The sequence below is a fragment of the Panthera uncia genome, chromosome E3 (assembly GCF_023721935.1).
Source record: "Panthera uncia isolate 11264 chromosome E3, Puncia_PCG_1.0, whole genome shotgun sequence".
In the NCBI taxonomy this organism is placed as follows: Eukaryota; Metazoa; Chordata; class Mammalia; order Carnivora; family Felidae; genus Panthera; species Panthera uncia.
Window position 1 is genome coordinate 11735104 of NC_064815.1, and position 17423 is coordinate 11752526.

General features: G+C 45.1%; 1 protein-coding gene across 1 annotated transcript in view; it reads left to right on the forward strand.

Annotated features, from left to right (window-relative positions):
* Nucleotides 1–17423, forward strand: part of EEF2K (eukaryotic elongation factor 2 kinase) — a 63130-nt gene that overhangs the window by 13722 nt on the left and 31985 nt on the right. Inside the window, exon 2 of the mRNA XM_049639150.1 lies at nucleotides 1896–2217. Coding sequence (XP_049495107.1) covers nucleotides 1972–2217 — 246 coding nt within the window. The 5' untranslated portion in view covers nucleotides 1896–1971. The remainder of the gene's footprint in view (nucleotides 1–1895; nucleotides 2218–17423) is intronic.

Genomic DNA, 17423 nt, shown 5'->3' on the forward strand with positions numbered 1-17423 from the left:
GTTATTTCCTATGATGGGTGTAAGGAAAGGGGTCAATTTCATTCTTTCGCCACATATATTCACATGTCCCAGCGCCGTTTGTTGAAAAGATTATTCTTTCCACATTGAATGGTCTTGGCTCCCTTGTCAAAATCAATGGTTCTAAATGTGAGCGCTCATTTCTGGACTCTCAAATCTATTCCATTGATCTGTGTCTATCTTTACACCAATACCAACTGTCTTGATTACCGCAGCTACTGTAGCAAGTTTTGAACTCAGGAAGTGTGACTCCTTCAACTTTGTTCCTCTTTTCTCAAGACTGTTTTGGCTATTTTGGGACCCTTGAATTTCCATGTGAACTTTAGGACCCATTTGTTAATTTCTTCAAAGAAGCCACTAGGATTTTGATAGTGATCGGATTGAGTCTATAGATCAATTTGGGGAGTATGGGCATCTTAGCAATATTAAATCATCCTCTGATCTGTGAACACAGAATATCTTCCCATTTTTTTAGGTCTTTAATTTCTTTCAACATGTTGTGTTTCTCAGTGTATGAGTCATGTACTTCTTTTATTAAATTTATTCCCAAGTATTCTTTTTGAAGTCCTTAATAGGTGAGCTTGTTTTCTTAATTTCATTTTTGGATTTTTCATTCCTAATGTGTAGAAATACTATTGATTTTTGTATCCTACAATCTTGCTGAACTTTTTTTTTTATTGTTTTTGCATGTCTGCATGTATCTAGAGTTTCCCCTTTCTTCTAACAGTCACACAGAAGTTCATGGTATAGAAAACTCTAATTAATTTGACATGCTTCCACTGGTGGACATTGTGGGCTGTTACCATTTTTTTGCTGTTACTGATTATGCTAAAGAGAACATTGTTTAGGGCACACAACCATTCTGGGGGCATGTATTGAGTGCCCACTCTCTGCCAGGTATTCTTTGAGGCACTGGGGATACAGACAGTAAAAAAGTAAAGGAGGTTTCAGCTTGGGAATATCTCTGTGATGAGAATAAAGCAGATGTGCTAAGGAGTAACTGGATATGTATATGAGAGGAGTTCTTTGAATTGAGGGGCTGGAGAATATTTCTCTAGAGAGGCGACTATTGAGCTAGGATCCAACTGATGAGAAAGAACCCACTGTTGGAAGGTTGGGAAGATTGTTCCAGGCACAGGGAATAGCAAGTACAAAGGCCCTGGGGTAGAAATGGGCTCCCTGTGTTCACCAAACAGAAAGCAAGCCAGTGGGCCTTGGAGAGCTGCCAAGGCCAGAGGATAAGTGGGCAGGGGCCAGACTAAGGCTGGCCTTGTAGTCTTAAAAGCCGTTTATGTTTTTTTTCAATTTTTAAAAAATGTTTGTTTGTTTGTTTGTTTGTTTAGAGAGGGAGAGACAGAGCGTGAGCAGGGGAGGGGCAGAGAGAGAGGGAGACACAGAATCTGAAGCAGGCTCCAGGCTCTGAGCTGTCAGCACAGAGCCGGACGCGGGGCTCGAACTCACAAACCATGAGATCATGACCTGAGCCATAGTCAGACGTTCAGCTGACTGAGCCACCCAGGCGCCCCAGCCATTTACATTTTATTAATAATGGGGAGAGAAGCTCCCGGAGGGTGTTAAGCAGAGGAATGATTTAATCTACTTTATGTTCTAAAACGATTGCTCTAGTTGCTTAAGAAGCATTTATTTTCCCTGCCTTATTTCAAACACAGAGTTCTTCGAAGTGGAATTACTGGGTCTACGGGTTTGTACATTAAAAATGTTCTTAGGTGCCGCCTGCCAGGTGCCTCCCCAAAAGATAGCTGTAGTTTTCACTCGGAGGGTGCCAGCTCTTTGTCACCAGGGGCATTCGCAGTAAGGTGCACAGCGAGTTCTGGCTCCCTGGACCCCGGCACCCATTGTCTTGCTTCCCTTTGCAGGACCCACACTGCTGCATTTACACTATAACTCTGGCTGTACCGCCCACCCCTTGGGTAACACGGGCATCCCAGGAAGATGGCAGACGAAGACCTCATTTTTCGCCTGGAAGGTGTTGATGGCGGCCAGACCCCCCGGGCTGGTCACGACGGTGATTCCGAGGCAGACAGCGACGATGAGGAAAGTTACTTCATCTGCCCCATCACTGATGACCCTAGGTCACACCAGAATGTCAATTCCAAAGTTAATAACTACTACAGCAACCTAACGAGGAGCGAGCAGTATGGCTCCAGTGGGTCCCCTGCAAGCTCCTTCCACTTTAAGGTGAGTGGACCGCCCACTCCACCCCGGCCCACCTGCCGCAAGGGATGGGGAAGTGGGGTCACTGATTGGGGTCGTCTCTGTGTTTCCATCCCCTGGGCAGCACTCTGAGCCCTGGAGATTGGCAGATATGCCTGTTAAGCTGGGAGGTTTTTGTTGGCTTAAAACAAGTCTCATTACTTTAGAGGTGTTTTTCTAAAAAAAAAAAAAAAAAACAAACTTTTTTTTAATGTTTATTTATTTTTGAGAGAGACAGAATATGAGTGGGGGAGGGGCAGAGAGAGAGGGAGACACAGACTCCGAAGCAGGCTCCAGTCTCTGAGCCGTCAGCACAGAGCCTGACACGGGGCTCGAACTCACGAACCATGAGATCATGACCTGAGCTAAAGTCAGACACTCAACCGACTGAGCCACCCAGGTGCCCCTAGAGAGGTGTTTTTCAAATAGCTGCTTCGGACCCACTGCTGGGTCACGAAAACCTTGACCAACTTTTAAAAAATTGCAACAGAACAGAATAGACCAGGACATCCTGGAGACCAGTGAAAATTGTAAAGATCTTATTTTTTGGTACCTATGCTCACACACGTTCACATGTGTAGAAGTGGTGACCCAGTTGGTTGTTGTCGGCCAGGCTCTAATCATGTAAATATTTGCATTTCATCCCTGATGTGTGTGTATGTGGGTCCGGGGACCTGATGTAAAATGTAGTTCTTCATGTTGGTTGTAGTAAAAAAATGCCACTGCCTTAATATAACACTGTATGTTAACTATACTGGAATTAAAATAAAGCTCTTAATAAAAAAATTTTTTAAAAACCATGCTTGGGGTTAGGCAACCTTCTGGATTGAGGAAAAGCGTACTTACTTTGTTCAGGATTTGTCTTCATGTCAGGGGGCAAAGCTGGTCTAAAGGGGTAGGGGAAAGATGAACATCATCGGGCTTTTGTATAATAACTGGTGGTGAAAAAAATTTCATTTTATTAGTTAGTAATCTCTATGCCCAATGTGGGGCTCAAACTCATGACCCAGAGGGGTGCCTGGATGGCTCAGTCGGTATATTGTCCCACTTCGGCTGAGGTCATGATCTCGTGGTTTGTGGGTTTGAGCCCCATATCAGTCTCTGTGCCGACAGCTCAGGGCCTGGAGCCTGCTTCAGATTCTGTGTCTCCCTCTCTCTCTGCCCCTCCCCTGCTCGGGCTCTGTCTCTCTCTGTCTTTCAGAAACGAATAAACGTTAAAAAAAAATTTCAAACTCATGACCCCGCGATCAAGAGTCACATGCTCTCCCAGCTGAGCCAGTCAGGCGCCCCCCCAAAATTTTAAATTTATCCTGATTTAATTTAATGCCCACCAACAGAAGGTATCTGTTAGTACCATAAGCAAAATGCAAATTACCACTTTGGGATTTAGAATTGGAGTCATTCTTCTGTAACTTCAAAATTAATCTGTTTTTAGAAAATTAATGATTCTAGGGGTTCCTGGGTGGCTCAGTCAGCTGAACAAACTGACTCTTGATTTTGGCTCATGTCATGATCCCAGGGTCATGGGATTGAGCCCCGCCTCAGGCTCTGTACTGAGCATGGAGCCTGCTTAAGATTCTTTCTCCCTCTGCCCCTCTCCCCCTGCTCATGCTCTCTTAAAAAAATATAATAATAATTCTAGTTCTTGGACAGTTGGATTTTTTTTTCCTATCGGGGCCAGAGTTCTGGCTTAAGTCTCTGTGGGACAGGCAGCTCCAGAAATAGCCCTGTGGGTCTCCTCTGAGGTTGGGGGCCCCCGAGGGGTCGGACTGAGGCTTGCCCTGCTTTTCCCATACTGAGCCAGCCTCTGAAACTCACACCCAGCCCCATGGAGGGCAGCACAGGGAGGGCAGGAGAGCAGTCTGGCACTCCTGTCTGTTCACTGTGGGTCACGGAGGCTTGAGGAAACACAGATCCCTGAGGAATCCTGTACCACATGTGAGGGAATCTGGGAACCAGCGGGGGCTGCAGGGCTCAGGGCTTGTGAATCAGAAACCAGCTCATGCCAGCTGAAGGGAGGAAGGGTATCCATTATAACAGTCCAGGAGTATTTCTGGGGACCCAGGGAGAGAAGTAATATCTGGTCTTTCAGGGCACAGGTCTAGGAACCAGGAGATAGCATGACTGTCTCTCCCTGTCTCTCTTTCCCTATCCTTTATTCTTCTCTGCCTCATTCTAGACAGTGGGAAGATAGACCCCTATGGCCCCAGTGTCCCCTCATTACAGATGGAGCCATGTGCAAAGACAGACTTGACCTTCTCCGTCCCAATTGCAAGGGGCAAATATCTGTTTGGCCCAGCCTGGGTCAGGCATTCTCTCTCTCTGACTCAGTCATTTCTGTCCAGTGCATGGGATTGAGGGGTGGGGAGGGTGTCGCTCAAGAGGGGACTGCCTCAGGGAAGGAGGATCCTGGTGGCTTCCTTGGGGGGCAGACCTGGCAGCTGACCCCATGAGCCCAGTTGAGGCTTTTGGGAAGACACTGAGAGGGCCCAGGAACTGAAAGGCCTCAGACACAGACGGCCAGTCCCTGACCACAAAATGTAGTATGGTAAAGCCTTTATAAAGGAAGCGCAGACGGGAGGTTTGTCTGTCTGTCCGTGGCTTTAGGATGTGAGCCTCATGGGGGCAGGGCACTGTGGCGTTTATCACTCATCCCCAGTACCTGGGGCCATGCTCTGCACACAGTAAGTACTTGCTTCAGAATTGGGCAGGGGGGACGGGTGGGAGACTACTCAACTGACTTCACTGTGGGTGCCCTCTTGATAAAGGACAGTATTTATGTAAAACATCAACCCCTGTGGGCCACTTGACAATAGTCCTTAAAATAAAAAATATACCTCAGATGGCAATTCGATCTCTGGAGACTCTTCCTCAGCCAAAGTGTTCCCACTGGGGTACTGTTGGCATTGGGGGAAGGACAATTCTTTGTTGGGTGGGACTGTCCATTCTATTATAGGTTATTCAGCAGGTCTGACCCCTGCCCACTAAGAGCTGCATTTCCCCCCTGTTCCTTACAACAATCCAAAATGTTTCCCATTATGTGTCTGCAAAGCCCATACGGGAGGGTACCCACTTTAGTTTAGAACCAGTATAGAAGAGGGACGCCTGGGTAGCTCAGTCAGAGAAGCATCTGACTCTTGGTTTTGGCTCAGGTCATGATTTCAGTTTCATGAGTTTGAGCCCCGCTTCAGGCTCTGCACTGACCGTTCGGAGCCTGCTTGGGATTCTCTCTCTGCCCTTCCCCCACTTGCACTGTCTCTGTCTGCCTCTCTCTCTCAAACAATAAAAAAATAAAAAAAAAACAGTATAGAAGTATTTGTACAAGTGTTTAAGTTTGCATATTCAAAGATGTTGCAGTATTGTTTGTAATAAAGAAAAAATGGACATAGCTCAGAGGTCTATCAAGAGGGGCTTATTTAAATGATAAACCATGGTCCTAAGAGAATAGTGTATTTACATTAAAACAAAGATGATGTTGGGGAGCCTGGGTGACTCAGTTGGTTGAGCAGCCAACTTCGGCTCAGGTCATGATCTCACGGTCCGTGAGTTCAAGCCCCGCGTCGGGCTCTGTGCTGACAGCTCAGAGCCTGGAGCCTGTTTCGGATTCTGTGTCTCCCTCTCTCTGACCCTCCCCCATTCATGCTCTGTCTCTCTCTGTCTCAAAAATAAATAAACGTTAAAAAAAATTAAAAAAAAAAAAACAAAGGTGATGTTTATATGTAATTTGATTTGAAAACTGTGCCAAGATGTGTATATATATATTTGGAGGGAAAATCCATGAAAAGCAGAGGGATAGTAATGGGTCTATAATTAGCACAAAAAATGTTAGCTATTTTTATTTTTATACACTGCTACGTAAAAAAGCAAGCTGAAATATAATACAATCTCACATTTATCCAAAAAACTATACACACATCTTAGTATTTGCATCACAAAAACTGCTGGAAGAATTTGCACCCAACGGTTAACGGTGATTCTCTCTGGGGGAGAGGATGCCACTATGGGAGACTTTATGTTATATATATTTTTAAACATTTGGGACTTTTTTTTAATGTTTATTTATTTTTGAGAGAGAGAGAGAGAGAGCAAGCAAGCACAAGGGGGAGGGGCAGAGAGTCGGGAGAGAGAGAGAATCCCCAACAGGCTCCGCGCTGTCAGCACAGAGCCCGATGCGGGGCTTGAACCCACGAGCTGTAAGATCATTACCTGAGCCAAAATCAAGAGTCAGAAACTTAACCGACTGAGCCACACAGGCGCCCCAAACACTTGGAATGTTTAAACCACACCTATGTATTACTTGTGTGCAGAAGAAGGTGTTTTTAGAAGAAAAATAAAGCAAAACATCCAGATCACCTCCCCTCCCTCAAACAAACAAAGTAATAAATAGCCCCTCCGTAAAACTTCTACGAGGCATAGTTCAAAATCCTCACCGAGGATGGGAGTGCTTGTGGTCCCCAGGGACCCTTCTGGGCTCTGTTCACCCCACACTTCTGCCTGCTCCTGGAATAGGCTTCCCTTTTCATGCCTCAGCCTGAAACCTCTTTAAACTGATGGTTGATCCGGTCTGTTAAAATGATTGTCCTGGCTCCCTCAGGATATGTGGTTTAAGACACCCTGCCCTGGCTATCTCTTGTGCATTCCCTGGGGATCATAGGAGACCTCTGTGTGTGTCTGTTATCCTCTGAGTCAGCTGCTGCCTCCAAGGCTAGGGACTGTGTCTCATTGCACTTCCCATTCCCTATACTTGGTAGAATGACCATTTATGGACAAGACTGTGCCCCTTCGTTGCCCACCGTCCTAGGTAACTGAAAGCAGGCTCTGTGGTGTTCCTGTGGTCTGTGGCAGCTTCAGAGGGGGACAGCAGCTCAGTTTTCCAAACTTCACTCGTGCTGGCGCTCCTCAAAGCTAATGTGTTTTTGTTTACTGTTGACATGGCAACCTGGCTTGTTCAACCAAAATGGCCACCTGGAGTTCCTCCAGAGAGGCATCACCCTGGCAGGTACCGGGCATGTATTGTGAACAGTCCAGTTCTGTCACTGCCTTCTGCCTAGTTCCCCGGAGGGGTGTGTGTGTGGGGGGGGGGGGTGTGGGGGGTGGTGGCGGAATCTTTAAGGGGGCCACCCTGTTGATAGAATATCAGGCAGCCAAGCAAGGATATTTATAGAGTTTACTATAACATGGGAAGGTGCTTCTGCTCTGGAGTTAAATTTAAATAGCAGAATATACAGTACAGTTACAGCTTTGTTAAAACACACTTGCACGTGCATGCACACACATACACACACAGAACAAAAGTGTGGAAGGAAGTATATCAACACACCAGCCGGGATTGCCTTTGGATACTAGGAGTGATTGTATTTCCTTTCTACTGCTCTGTCATTTCTCCCCTTTCTAGAATAAGCATATGTGTTTTTAATTTTTTAATAAAGTGGGAAATTTGATTTTAAGAAATTGTTCTCCTGGTCTGGGAGTATCTTGGGGATCAGTCTATATCAGCACATATAGATCACCTCTTTTTTTGTTTTTTTAAGTGAATTATGTTCCATCACATGATGTTCATGGATTTATTTAGCCACTCCGCCTCTTGGGGACACTTTCATTATCCGCACCCCCCCGCTCTTTTTTTTGCTTACAAACAGTGCTGTAATAAATCTCCTTGTATGTATAGCTAAGCAAACTTTAAAATGCATATATTTCAGCAGTGCCTGGGTGGCTCAGTAGGTTGAGCGTCAGACTTCGGCTCAGGTCATGATCTCATAGTTTGTGATTTTGAGCCACACATCGATTTGGGATTCTTTCTCTCTCTTCCTCTCTTTCAGCCCTTCCCCCACTCGTGCTCTCTGTCTCGGAATAAATAAGTAAACTAAAAAAATAATCACTATAAAATGCATATATTTTATAATATGTAAATAATATGTATACAAGGTAAAGAGAATTCACACTGTATCAGTGGAATAGTGAAAAGTCAGCCTCCCACCTCAGACCTGCTTCCCTTAGGGATGTCCTTCCAGAAATGTTCCTTGCCTATATACACATCTATATGTATATGGCCCTCCCCCCCGTTTTTTATGGAATTGTTAGCTGCCTGCAGACCTGTTTTGCGCTCCTGTGGCTGTCTTCCCACATTGGCACGTATGAGCTGGCATCAGCTAGTACTTGTATAACAGCCACTCTGGGCTGGGCAGGCACTGCCCTGCACTCTTTATTCATTTAATCTACACAGCAGTCCTGTAAGGATGGGCGTTTTGCAGACAGTAAACTTGAGGCTCTGAGATCTTTTTTTTTATTAAAAAAATTTGTTTTTATATTTATTTATTTTTGAGAGAGAGGGAGAGACAGAGCATGAGCAGGGGAGGGGTAGAGAGAGAGGGAAACACAGAATCTGAAGCAGGCTCCAGGCTCTGAGCTGTCAGCACAGAGCCCGACGTGGGACTCAAACCCACGAACTGCGAGATCATGACTTGAGCCTAAGTCGGACATTCAGCCGACTGAGGCACCTAGGCGCCCCTGAGGCTCTGAGATCTTAATCACTTGATGCTTGTCGTGATGGCAGCATGGTGCAGCTTATTTTGTTGTTTTGTAATGGCTGAATATCATGTCTGGAAGCCCCATAATATACTGAGTCAGTCCCTCATGGATGGACTGGAAGGTCGTTTCCAGTCTTCTGCTACTACAAACATCTCTTCCTTAAACATCTTTGTGCATATGTCCTTGTGCCCAAGCAGGGTGCACCTGCCAGATAAATCCCCAGAAGTGGATGTTTAAGAACACAGCTGGACATTGGCAGCTGTCCTTCAAAGAGTCTGCACCAATGTCTGTCCCCACGCTGTATGGGCACATCTGCTTCCCACGCCCTTGTTGGTGGACTTTGGTGATTACACATCTTTTCAGCCCACCAAGGGTGGCTCTAACAGCTTGGTCAGAGGCAGCGATTACCCCAGAATGAGACGGACATGCCAGCCTTTGATGACTCACTGGGAAGAGAGGCATCCCTGTCCATCTGAGCCCCAGGAAGCCCCACCCTGGCAGCTTTGGGCTTCTGTCCCTGACTAGTGACCACAGGAAGCTCTGTGCACACCCAGAGGTGATGAACATTTTGGGGCTCTGCCCACTGCTTTGAGAATGCAGAATCAGACAGGGAAGGTTAGGCATCCGGTGTCCACAAAGCTTTGGACTTCTAGCAAGATGAGGGCCTGCTAGGCAGATGAAGGAAAAAGAGGGTGACACTGGCAGTGGGCAGGAGGCCACCCAGTGACCTGCTGTCTGAAAAACAGGATGAGGCTGAGGAGATTCAAGCCTTACCACAGGGACTCCTCTTTCTGAAGTCTGTGCATGGGCTAAAATGCTCAAATCCAGGGCGCCTGGGTGACTCAGTCAGCTAAGTGTCTGACTCTTGGTTTCAGCTCAGGTCATGATCTCATGGTTGATGGGTTCGAGCCTCGCATTGGGCTCTGCACTGGCAGTGTAGAGCCTGCTTGGGATTCTCTCTCTCTCTCTCTCTCTGCCCCCTCCCTGCTTGTGTGCTCTCTCTCTCTCTGAAAATAAACATTAAATATATATATATGTATATATATATATATATATATATATACATATATATACATATATATATATACACATATAAAATGCTCAAATCCTTTATGGAAATGTGCTGGGGTACAGGGGCTCCCTTCTTCAATTTTACTTTATGTTTTTAGCAGCTTCATTGAAATATAGTTCATATAACATACAGTTTAACCATTGAAAATGTCCAATTCAGCAGCTTTAAGTATAGTTATTCAATTTTGCGTCCACATCACCACAATCAATTTTAGCCTGTTTTCATTAGTCCTGAAAAGAAACCCCGCATCTATCTCTCAGCCATAACCTGCAAGCATCCCCATCCCACCCAACCCCTGCAACCACTAATCTGCTTTCAGTCTCTATGGATTTGCCTTTTCTGGACCTTTCATATAAATAGGATTCTGTGACATGGGGTCTCTTGTGTCTGGCTTCTCATTGCAGTGTTTTCAAGATTCATGCATGTAGAAGCATGTGTCAGTGCTCATTTTTTTATTGCCGAATACTACCCAGTGCATGGACATACCACATTTTATTTGTTCATCTGTTGACGTGCCTTGGGGTGGTTTCTCCCTTTTGGCTTTTGCAAATAATGCTACATGAATTGCTGTGTGGATGCATGTTCATTTCTCCTGGGAGTGAATTGCTGGGTCATATGGTCGTACTCTATGTTTGGCTCTCCTTTTTACAAAAGAGCAAGGAACTTGGGGTTTGACGGGCTTGGTCTGAGTTTGGGGTCTGCCGGTTCCTGGCTACTGCAGGTCTATAGGCAAGTTACCTCCTTGCTCTTGGAGCCTTGGGCTTTTCTCCAGTAGACTAGGGAACTGTCCTACCTGCCTGGCTGCCCTTCACAAGACTGCCATGAGGTGCAGGCTGGGATTCTGTCTGGGAAGGTAGCTTCCAGGGGGCAAGGGCATTATGCCACCCTCGGGGATGTTACTGCATTGCTGATTATTATTTCCATCCTTCCCATCCTTTCTTCTCTAACCCTGGCTCTGAATCCGACTGGTCGGGGGAGACCAGCTGCAACTATTCCTTTTGACAGAGAGATTTGTTTAGGACTTTTAGCTATGTTTCTTTGGCAGTTACTTGTGTGATTCCTTATGGAAGTAATCCATGTTCCTTGCAGAAAACAGCGAAAGTGTAGATATAATTGCTGTTAAGGTCTTAGTGTGTATTTTAGTCTTTTCTGCATTTCACTATAAATATAGACTTGACTAAATAAATAGGGACTTTTATTGCATTATGTATCTATGTCTTCAGAAACCAGTTTTTCTTGGCAAACAAGAGATGGTGCATATCTTTCCATATTAGTAAATGTGGATCTAGTTCATCTTTTTTTCTTAACGGCTCCATGGCAGCCTGGATGTGCCCCAGTTCCTTTAAACATTTCCTCCTGTGGGATACTTAGACGGTTTCCAGTTTTTTGCTGCCATAGCCAGTGCTGAGATCCACGGAAATTGCATGAAACCTCTAAATGCATGTGGTTCAGAGTGGGACAGGCACATAACACTTCCCTAGCGAAGTGGCCTCTTCCCTAGTAAGCAAGAAAACTTCCCCAATTCTTCCTGCTTCTTTTATATGTCCTTGGGTGTAGCTTAACCCTTTACTGTCAACCAGGAGGGGCGAGTCAGGCTGACACAGAGCTACAGACAGTTCTTGGAGTCTACAGAAAGGGACATGGGAAAAGACATTTTATAATGTCCACTTGGGGAAAAACAGTTGATGTTTCAGGGAGGATTTAGGCAGCTTCAAGATGCTTCCTCGTGTAAGATCCAGAGGCCTTGATTGCTGTGTTGGGTGATAATAAGAATAGCAATATAAAAACAGGACCAACAGTAATAACATCCTATGTGCCAAAGAAATTGCAAACACATACCCCAGCCCCACTCCTGGCACATTCCAGGAAATTTGTTGTTGTTGTTTGTTACTTTTATTATGATTATATTTATTTTTATTTTGTACTCTCAGTCTTTGAGGAACCAAAGTTTTTTCTGATCTCTAGGCAGGGTTATATTTTCCTTTTTAGGAAATCCCCTTGGCCTGCCCATTCTGTGTAAGATCATGCACCAACAACTGAATTCGGATCTTTTATTTTATTTTATTTTATTTTATTTTATTATTTTATTTTATTTTAATTTTATTTTTTTCTGATCTTTAGAACTAGAGAATGCTAGAGTTGGCAGGGCCTTAAGAATCACCTAACCCAGTGATCTTTGTTAACTTTGACTTGTAAGTGCAATACCTGAAGGGTATTCAATATGTTAATATTCTCGTAGTAAAAAAATGCAAACAACATAGGTAAACCTATCCCCCAGAGATAACCGTTTTTTATCATTTTGGTAGAAAACAATTTTCAGACCTCTTTTATGCACTTATATGTAAAGATACACTTATGTGTATATGTACAGACACACACATCCTTAGAAATCCATAATGCTGGGGAGCCTTGTTGGCTCAGTTGGTTAAGCGTCTGACTCTTGATTTTGGCTCAGATCATGATCTCACGGTTCATGGGATGGAGCCCTATGCTGACAGTGCTGAGCCTGCTTGACATTCTCTCTCTCCCCATCTCTCTGCACCTCTGCACACACACTCTGTCTCTCAAAATAAGTAAATAAACTTAAAAAAAATATCCATAGTGCTGATTTGTGGGTTTCCTCCACCAGTAAATGGTGTCATACTGCTTGCATTATTCAGCAACTTGCTTTTTACCTTCTAAACAATAAGTCGTAGAGTTTGTCCATTCAATATCTTAATCTGTTTTTTGTTTTTGGTTTTGTTTTTTTTTTTTAACATTTATTTATTTTTGAGACAGAGAGAGAGCATGAACGGGGGAGGGTCAGAGAGAGAGGGAGACACAGAATCCTAAACAGGCTCCAGGCTCTGAGATGTCAGCACAGAGCCCGACGTGGGGCTCGACCTCACGGACCGTGAGATCATGACCTGAGCCGAAGTCGGCCGCTCAACCGACTGAGCCACCCAGGCGCCCCCTTAATCTGTTTTTTTTAAGTTTATTATTTTTTTCTAGTAATTCCTATACCCAACATGGAGCTTGAACCCACGACCCCTGAGATCAAGAGTTGCATGCTTTTCTGACTGAGCCAGCCAATCCCAATACCTTGATCTTCCTAATGGCTGCATACTAGTCTGCCAGGTGCATGGAATCATCCCCCTATGGACAGGCAGGTTGTCGGCAATGCCTGAGCGTTATATAGCATTATAAGCACGGACCCATCTTTAGGTTACTCACCTGTGCACACCAGAGTAGGTGATCCGCATGGCTGGGTCACAAGTCAGTGAAGGTACTGGCAGATGCCTCTCAAAGGTGGCAGTACCTGCTTCCACCCCCTCAGTGCCTGAGAGTACCCATTCCTCAGGCATCCATAAACACCTGTTTTTCTTAGCCTGATGGATAAAATAGTACACCGGTGATTTGCAGCTCATTACAGGGCTGTTGAACTGTAATGAGCATTACAACCTCAGTGAGCCCCTATTTCTTTTCTTTTTTTTAAGATTTATTTTTTTGAAAGAGAGAGTGTGCCTGTGTACGCGTGGGGGAGGGGCAGCAGGAGAGGGGAACAGAGGATCTGAAGTGGGCTCTGTGCTAACAGAAGAGAGCCTGATGTGGGGCTTGAACGCATGAACCATGAGATCATGACCTGAGCCGAAACCAAGAGTCGGAGGCTTAACCAACTGAGCCACCCAGGTGCCCCAGTGAGCCACTTGCTATTTCTTTTTTTTTTTAATTAAAAAAAATGTTTTTTAATGTTTATTTACTCTTGAAGGAGAGAGATAGAAAGTGCGTGGGGGAGGGGCAGAGAGAGAGGGAGAGACAGAATCTGAAGCAGGCTCCAGGCTCTGAGCTGTCAGCACACAGCCCGATGCGGGGCTCGAACTCACCATCTGTGAGATCACGATCTGAGTGAAGTTGGTTGCCCAGCTGACTGAGCCACCCAGGCGCCCTGCCACTTGCTATTTCTGAAGAGAATGTGTCTACCCCAGGAAAAAAGTTGGCCACTAGGAGTCAAAACATTCTTCATTGTCTTTTGTAAACAAGGAAATGGAGGTTCCCCCAGTTAGTCAGCCATGGGTAGGAACCAGAGTCCAGGGAACAGATCTTAGTACAAGACCTTTTATATTGTGCTTTTAAAGAAAAGTTGCACTAAACCCATCTGTTGCCAACAAGGTATGGCGTGATTCTTTTCTGGGTTTGGAAAAAAAGGTCGTTTTGATCCTGTGAAATAACGTGCCCTCAAATTCTGAAATACTTTTTTTCTAGACTATTTTTTCAGTTGGAGCCATAGCCTCTAACCAGGAGGAAATTTTTTTAAATTCTTATTTATTTTTGAGAGCGGGGGGAGGGACAGAGAGAGAGGGAGACAGAGGATGTAAAGCAGCTCCGAGCCATCAGTGCAGAGCCCAATGTGGGGCTCGAACTCACAAACCACAACATCATTGACCTGAGCCAAAGTGCCAAAGTCGGACGCTTAAACCGACTGAGCCACCAAGGTGCCCCCAGGAGATAGCTTCTGTTGATACTCCTCATTGAATGGGGAATTGGGGGAGCATTTGAGTCACCAGTTAAGAGAGGCGCAGTTGGAGAGGCATGTGTCACAGGTAGGGAATGGGGCACTTGTCCAGACAGGCTCAGAACACTATAGCTTCCTTGACAGGCAGGGGTCAGAGTCTATCTCTTCCATTCACAGCAGCTGGAATATGAGAGGGACAGTGGCACTTTTTTGTTAAGTACAGAGATTCAGGAACTCTTTTAATTACAAACATGTCTGCTGCTGGGTTATTTATAACAGGGAAGAATAGTAACAAGCTCAAAGTCTGACAGCAGAGATCCACAGGTGAATGGTTAAGTCAATAATGACAAACCCATACAATGGATTACTTAGGCAGCTGTTACAGCTAACTTGTAAATTCATGATGTCACGTTTGTGTTTAAAAATGTAAGTGACGTGCAGGGGGCGCCTGGGTGGCTTAGTCGGTTGGGCGTCGGACTTTGGCTCAGGTCATGATCTTGCGGTTCATCAGTTCCAGCCCTGCATCAGGCTCTGTGCTGACAGCTCAGAGCCTGGAGCCTGCTTCGGAGTCTATGTGTGTGTGTGTGTCTCTCTCTGCCCCTCCCCTGCTCACACTCTGTCTTTTACCATCTGCCTCAGAAAAAAATAAACATGAAAAAACTTTTTGGAGGAGAACTCCAAACTTGTACGTTTTAAATGTGGTCCAGCAATTACACTTGCAAGAAATATGTCCTACCGAGATCTTGCACAATCGCATAAAGATTTAGATGCGAGGGTGTTCACTTCAGGACTGTCTGTCCTGGAATTATTGGAGAGAATACAAATATTACGAATATCCATCCACTGAGGTTGGAGAGATATCTTAAGGTACATTTATACATTATATGTCTTAGAACTATAGAAGGGAAATGGGGTCAACCGAGCCTGCCTGTACAAATGGCATGGAAAGACGTCCAAGGCCCTGTGGTAAGTGGAAAAAAGTAAGGTGCACAACGGAACAGGAGGCCCTGACCCGATGCTAAATTCATGTGTTAACAAATGCGTCAGAACAAACTTGCAGACTGTCTACATCAGCTGTCAACTGTGGTTTTCAGAGCAACAGGTCAGAAAGAACTTCCACTTTCTACTTCACATTCTGTAGTCCCTGCGGTTTTTTACAGTAAGCAGATCAGACATTTGGAATCCAGAAGATAATCCAGATCACTAGATAAAGTACCATGTCTCATTGGCCCACTCTCCTGAAAGGCTGTAAATTGTATTTACAGTGTGATTCCAGTCTTACAAAACATGCATGGGAAGGATCTGGAAAAGAACACATCTGAAGCATTGACGATCGTTGCTCTGGGTGGGCGACATGTGGTAGATTTGAATTTTGTCTTCTCTGTTTTCTAAGCATTTTTGTTAAGCATGAGTTAGCTTCCAAATTGGAAGAAAGAAATTCTGGCCTTGATTTTTGGACTTTGCAGAGAGGGAGCCCTGGCCTGTTCGGCCTGTGTGTGTGTGTGTGTGTGTGTGTGTGTGTGTGCGCCTTTCTCCTCAGAGCAGGATCCCAGCCATGAGGCTCAGGCCGGGGCCATGCTTGGGGTGTTGTCCTGTTTGGGCCTGAGTCCATGGGATGCTGAGCTGGTCCCAGTGGCTGAGGGGTACTGACGATAGGTGAGGAAATCTAGAGTTGCTGTTCCACACCCAGTGTTCAGGCCACCATCCAGCACCCTCCCTGTGGCTCAGGCCTCTGGCCTGGGAAGGAGTTTTGGTCTCACCGATTCGTAATGAGGCTGCAGGGCAGAGCTTCAGTTTCTTCAGAGAAAGAGGGAGAAGGGATTGCTACCCAGTGTGGGTGGAGGAGTGTTTGGAAGAGACAGGAAAGGATTCCACCTTGGGATTATAAAAGCAATAAAATGAGCTTTTTACTATTATTTTTTAAAGTAATCTCTACACCCAGTGTGGGGCTCAAACCGACAACCCCTGAGATCAAGACTCTCATGCTGTACTGACTGAGCCAGCCAGGTGCCCATAAAATGAGGTTTTTAAAACAAAAAACAAGGGGTGCCTGGGTGGCTCAGTTGGTTAAGCGTCTGACTTTGGCACAGGTCATGATCTCACAGTTCGTGGGTTTGAACCCCATGTCAGGCTCTGTGCTGACAACTCAGAGCCTGGAACCTGCTTTGGATTCTGTGTGACCCTCTCTCTCTGCCCCTCCCCCACTTGCACTCTTTCTCTCTCTCTCTCTCTCTCTCTCTCTCTCTCAAAAAATAAGTAAATGGTTTTTTTTAATTAAAAAAATAAAAAACAGGGTTGTGTCATGATACTGTTGAGAATCAGCCTTATCTCCATAATATCATCCTTCCCAGTGAGTACCCAAAAGCCCTGTTTCTCGACAGGTTTTAAAAGTTTGGGGGGACATTTTTGGTCCCCACAATGATTCAGGGGCACTAAGGCATTGAAAAGGTGGAGGGCATGGATGGTAAAAGTTTGAAATGGGCAGAACAGTTCTGTGCAATGAATTTTCCTGCATCCCCAGGACCTTGGAATGTCTCATGGGAATCTGTTCTGAGCCCAGAACTTAGCACAGTGTTTACATAAAGGCAACATATCTTTGGCATGGTTGGAGATATTCTGAGTTTGGGAAGGTTATGTTGTCTATGATTTTCATTTAGGGTGGTAAAATGGGGCATACTTATGATTTATACAGTATTTATAAAAAGGTGGCGTTGGCCCTGATAGGGTCCACGATTCCCACCAGTAGGTAAGTGTAGTCACTTGGAAGGGCTGTTGAGCATTTTAAGTGGATAAAACCAAAATACATTTAACCAGTCCCCACGGATGGACATTTGGGTTGGATTTGGTTTTGCACACAGCGACGCTTTGTATATATACGTTTGCAGGTTTGTGTTTGTATTTCTCTAGGACACATTTCTCGATGTAAAATTTCTGGGTCAGAATAAAGGAATTCATATTTTTTCATCTCAGTACATTGCCAGGTTGCCTTAAGAAGACGTTTAGACCATTAACCGTTTGTGAGGGCACCTGTTTCCCCTACATACTGGCCCGCACTAATTATTAGCAGCCATTAAAATGCTTGCCAGTCCGAACAAGGGG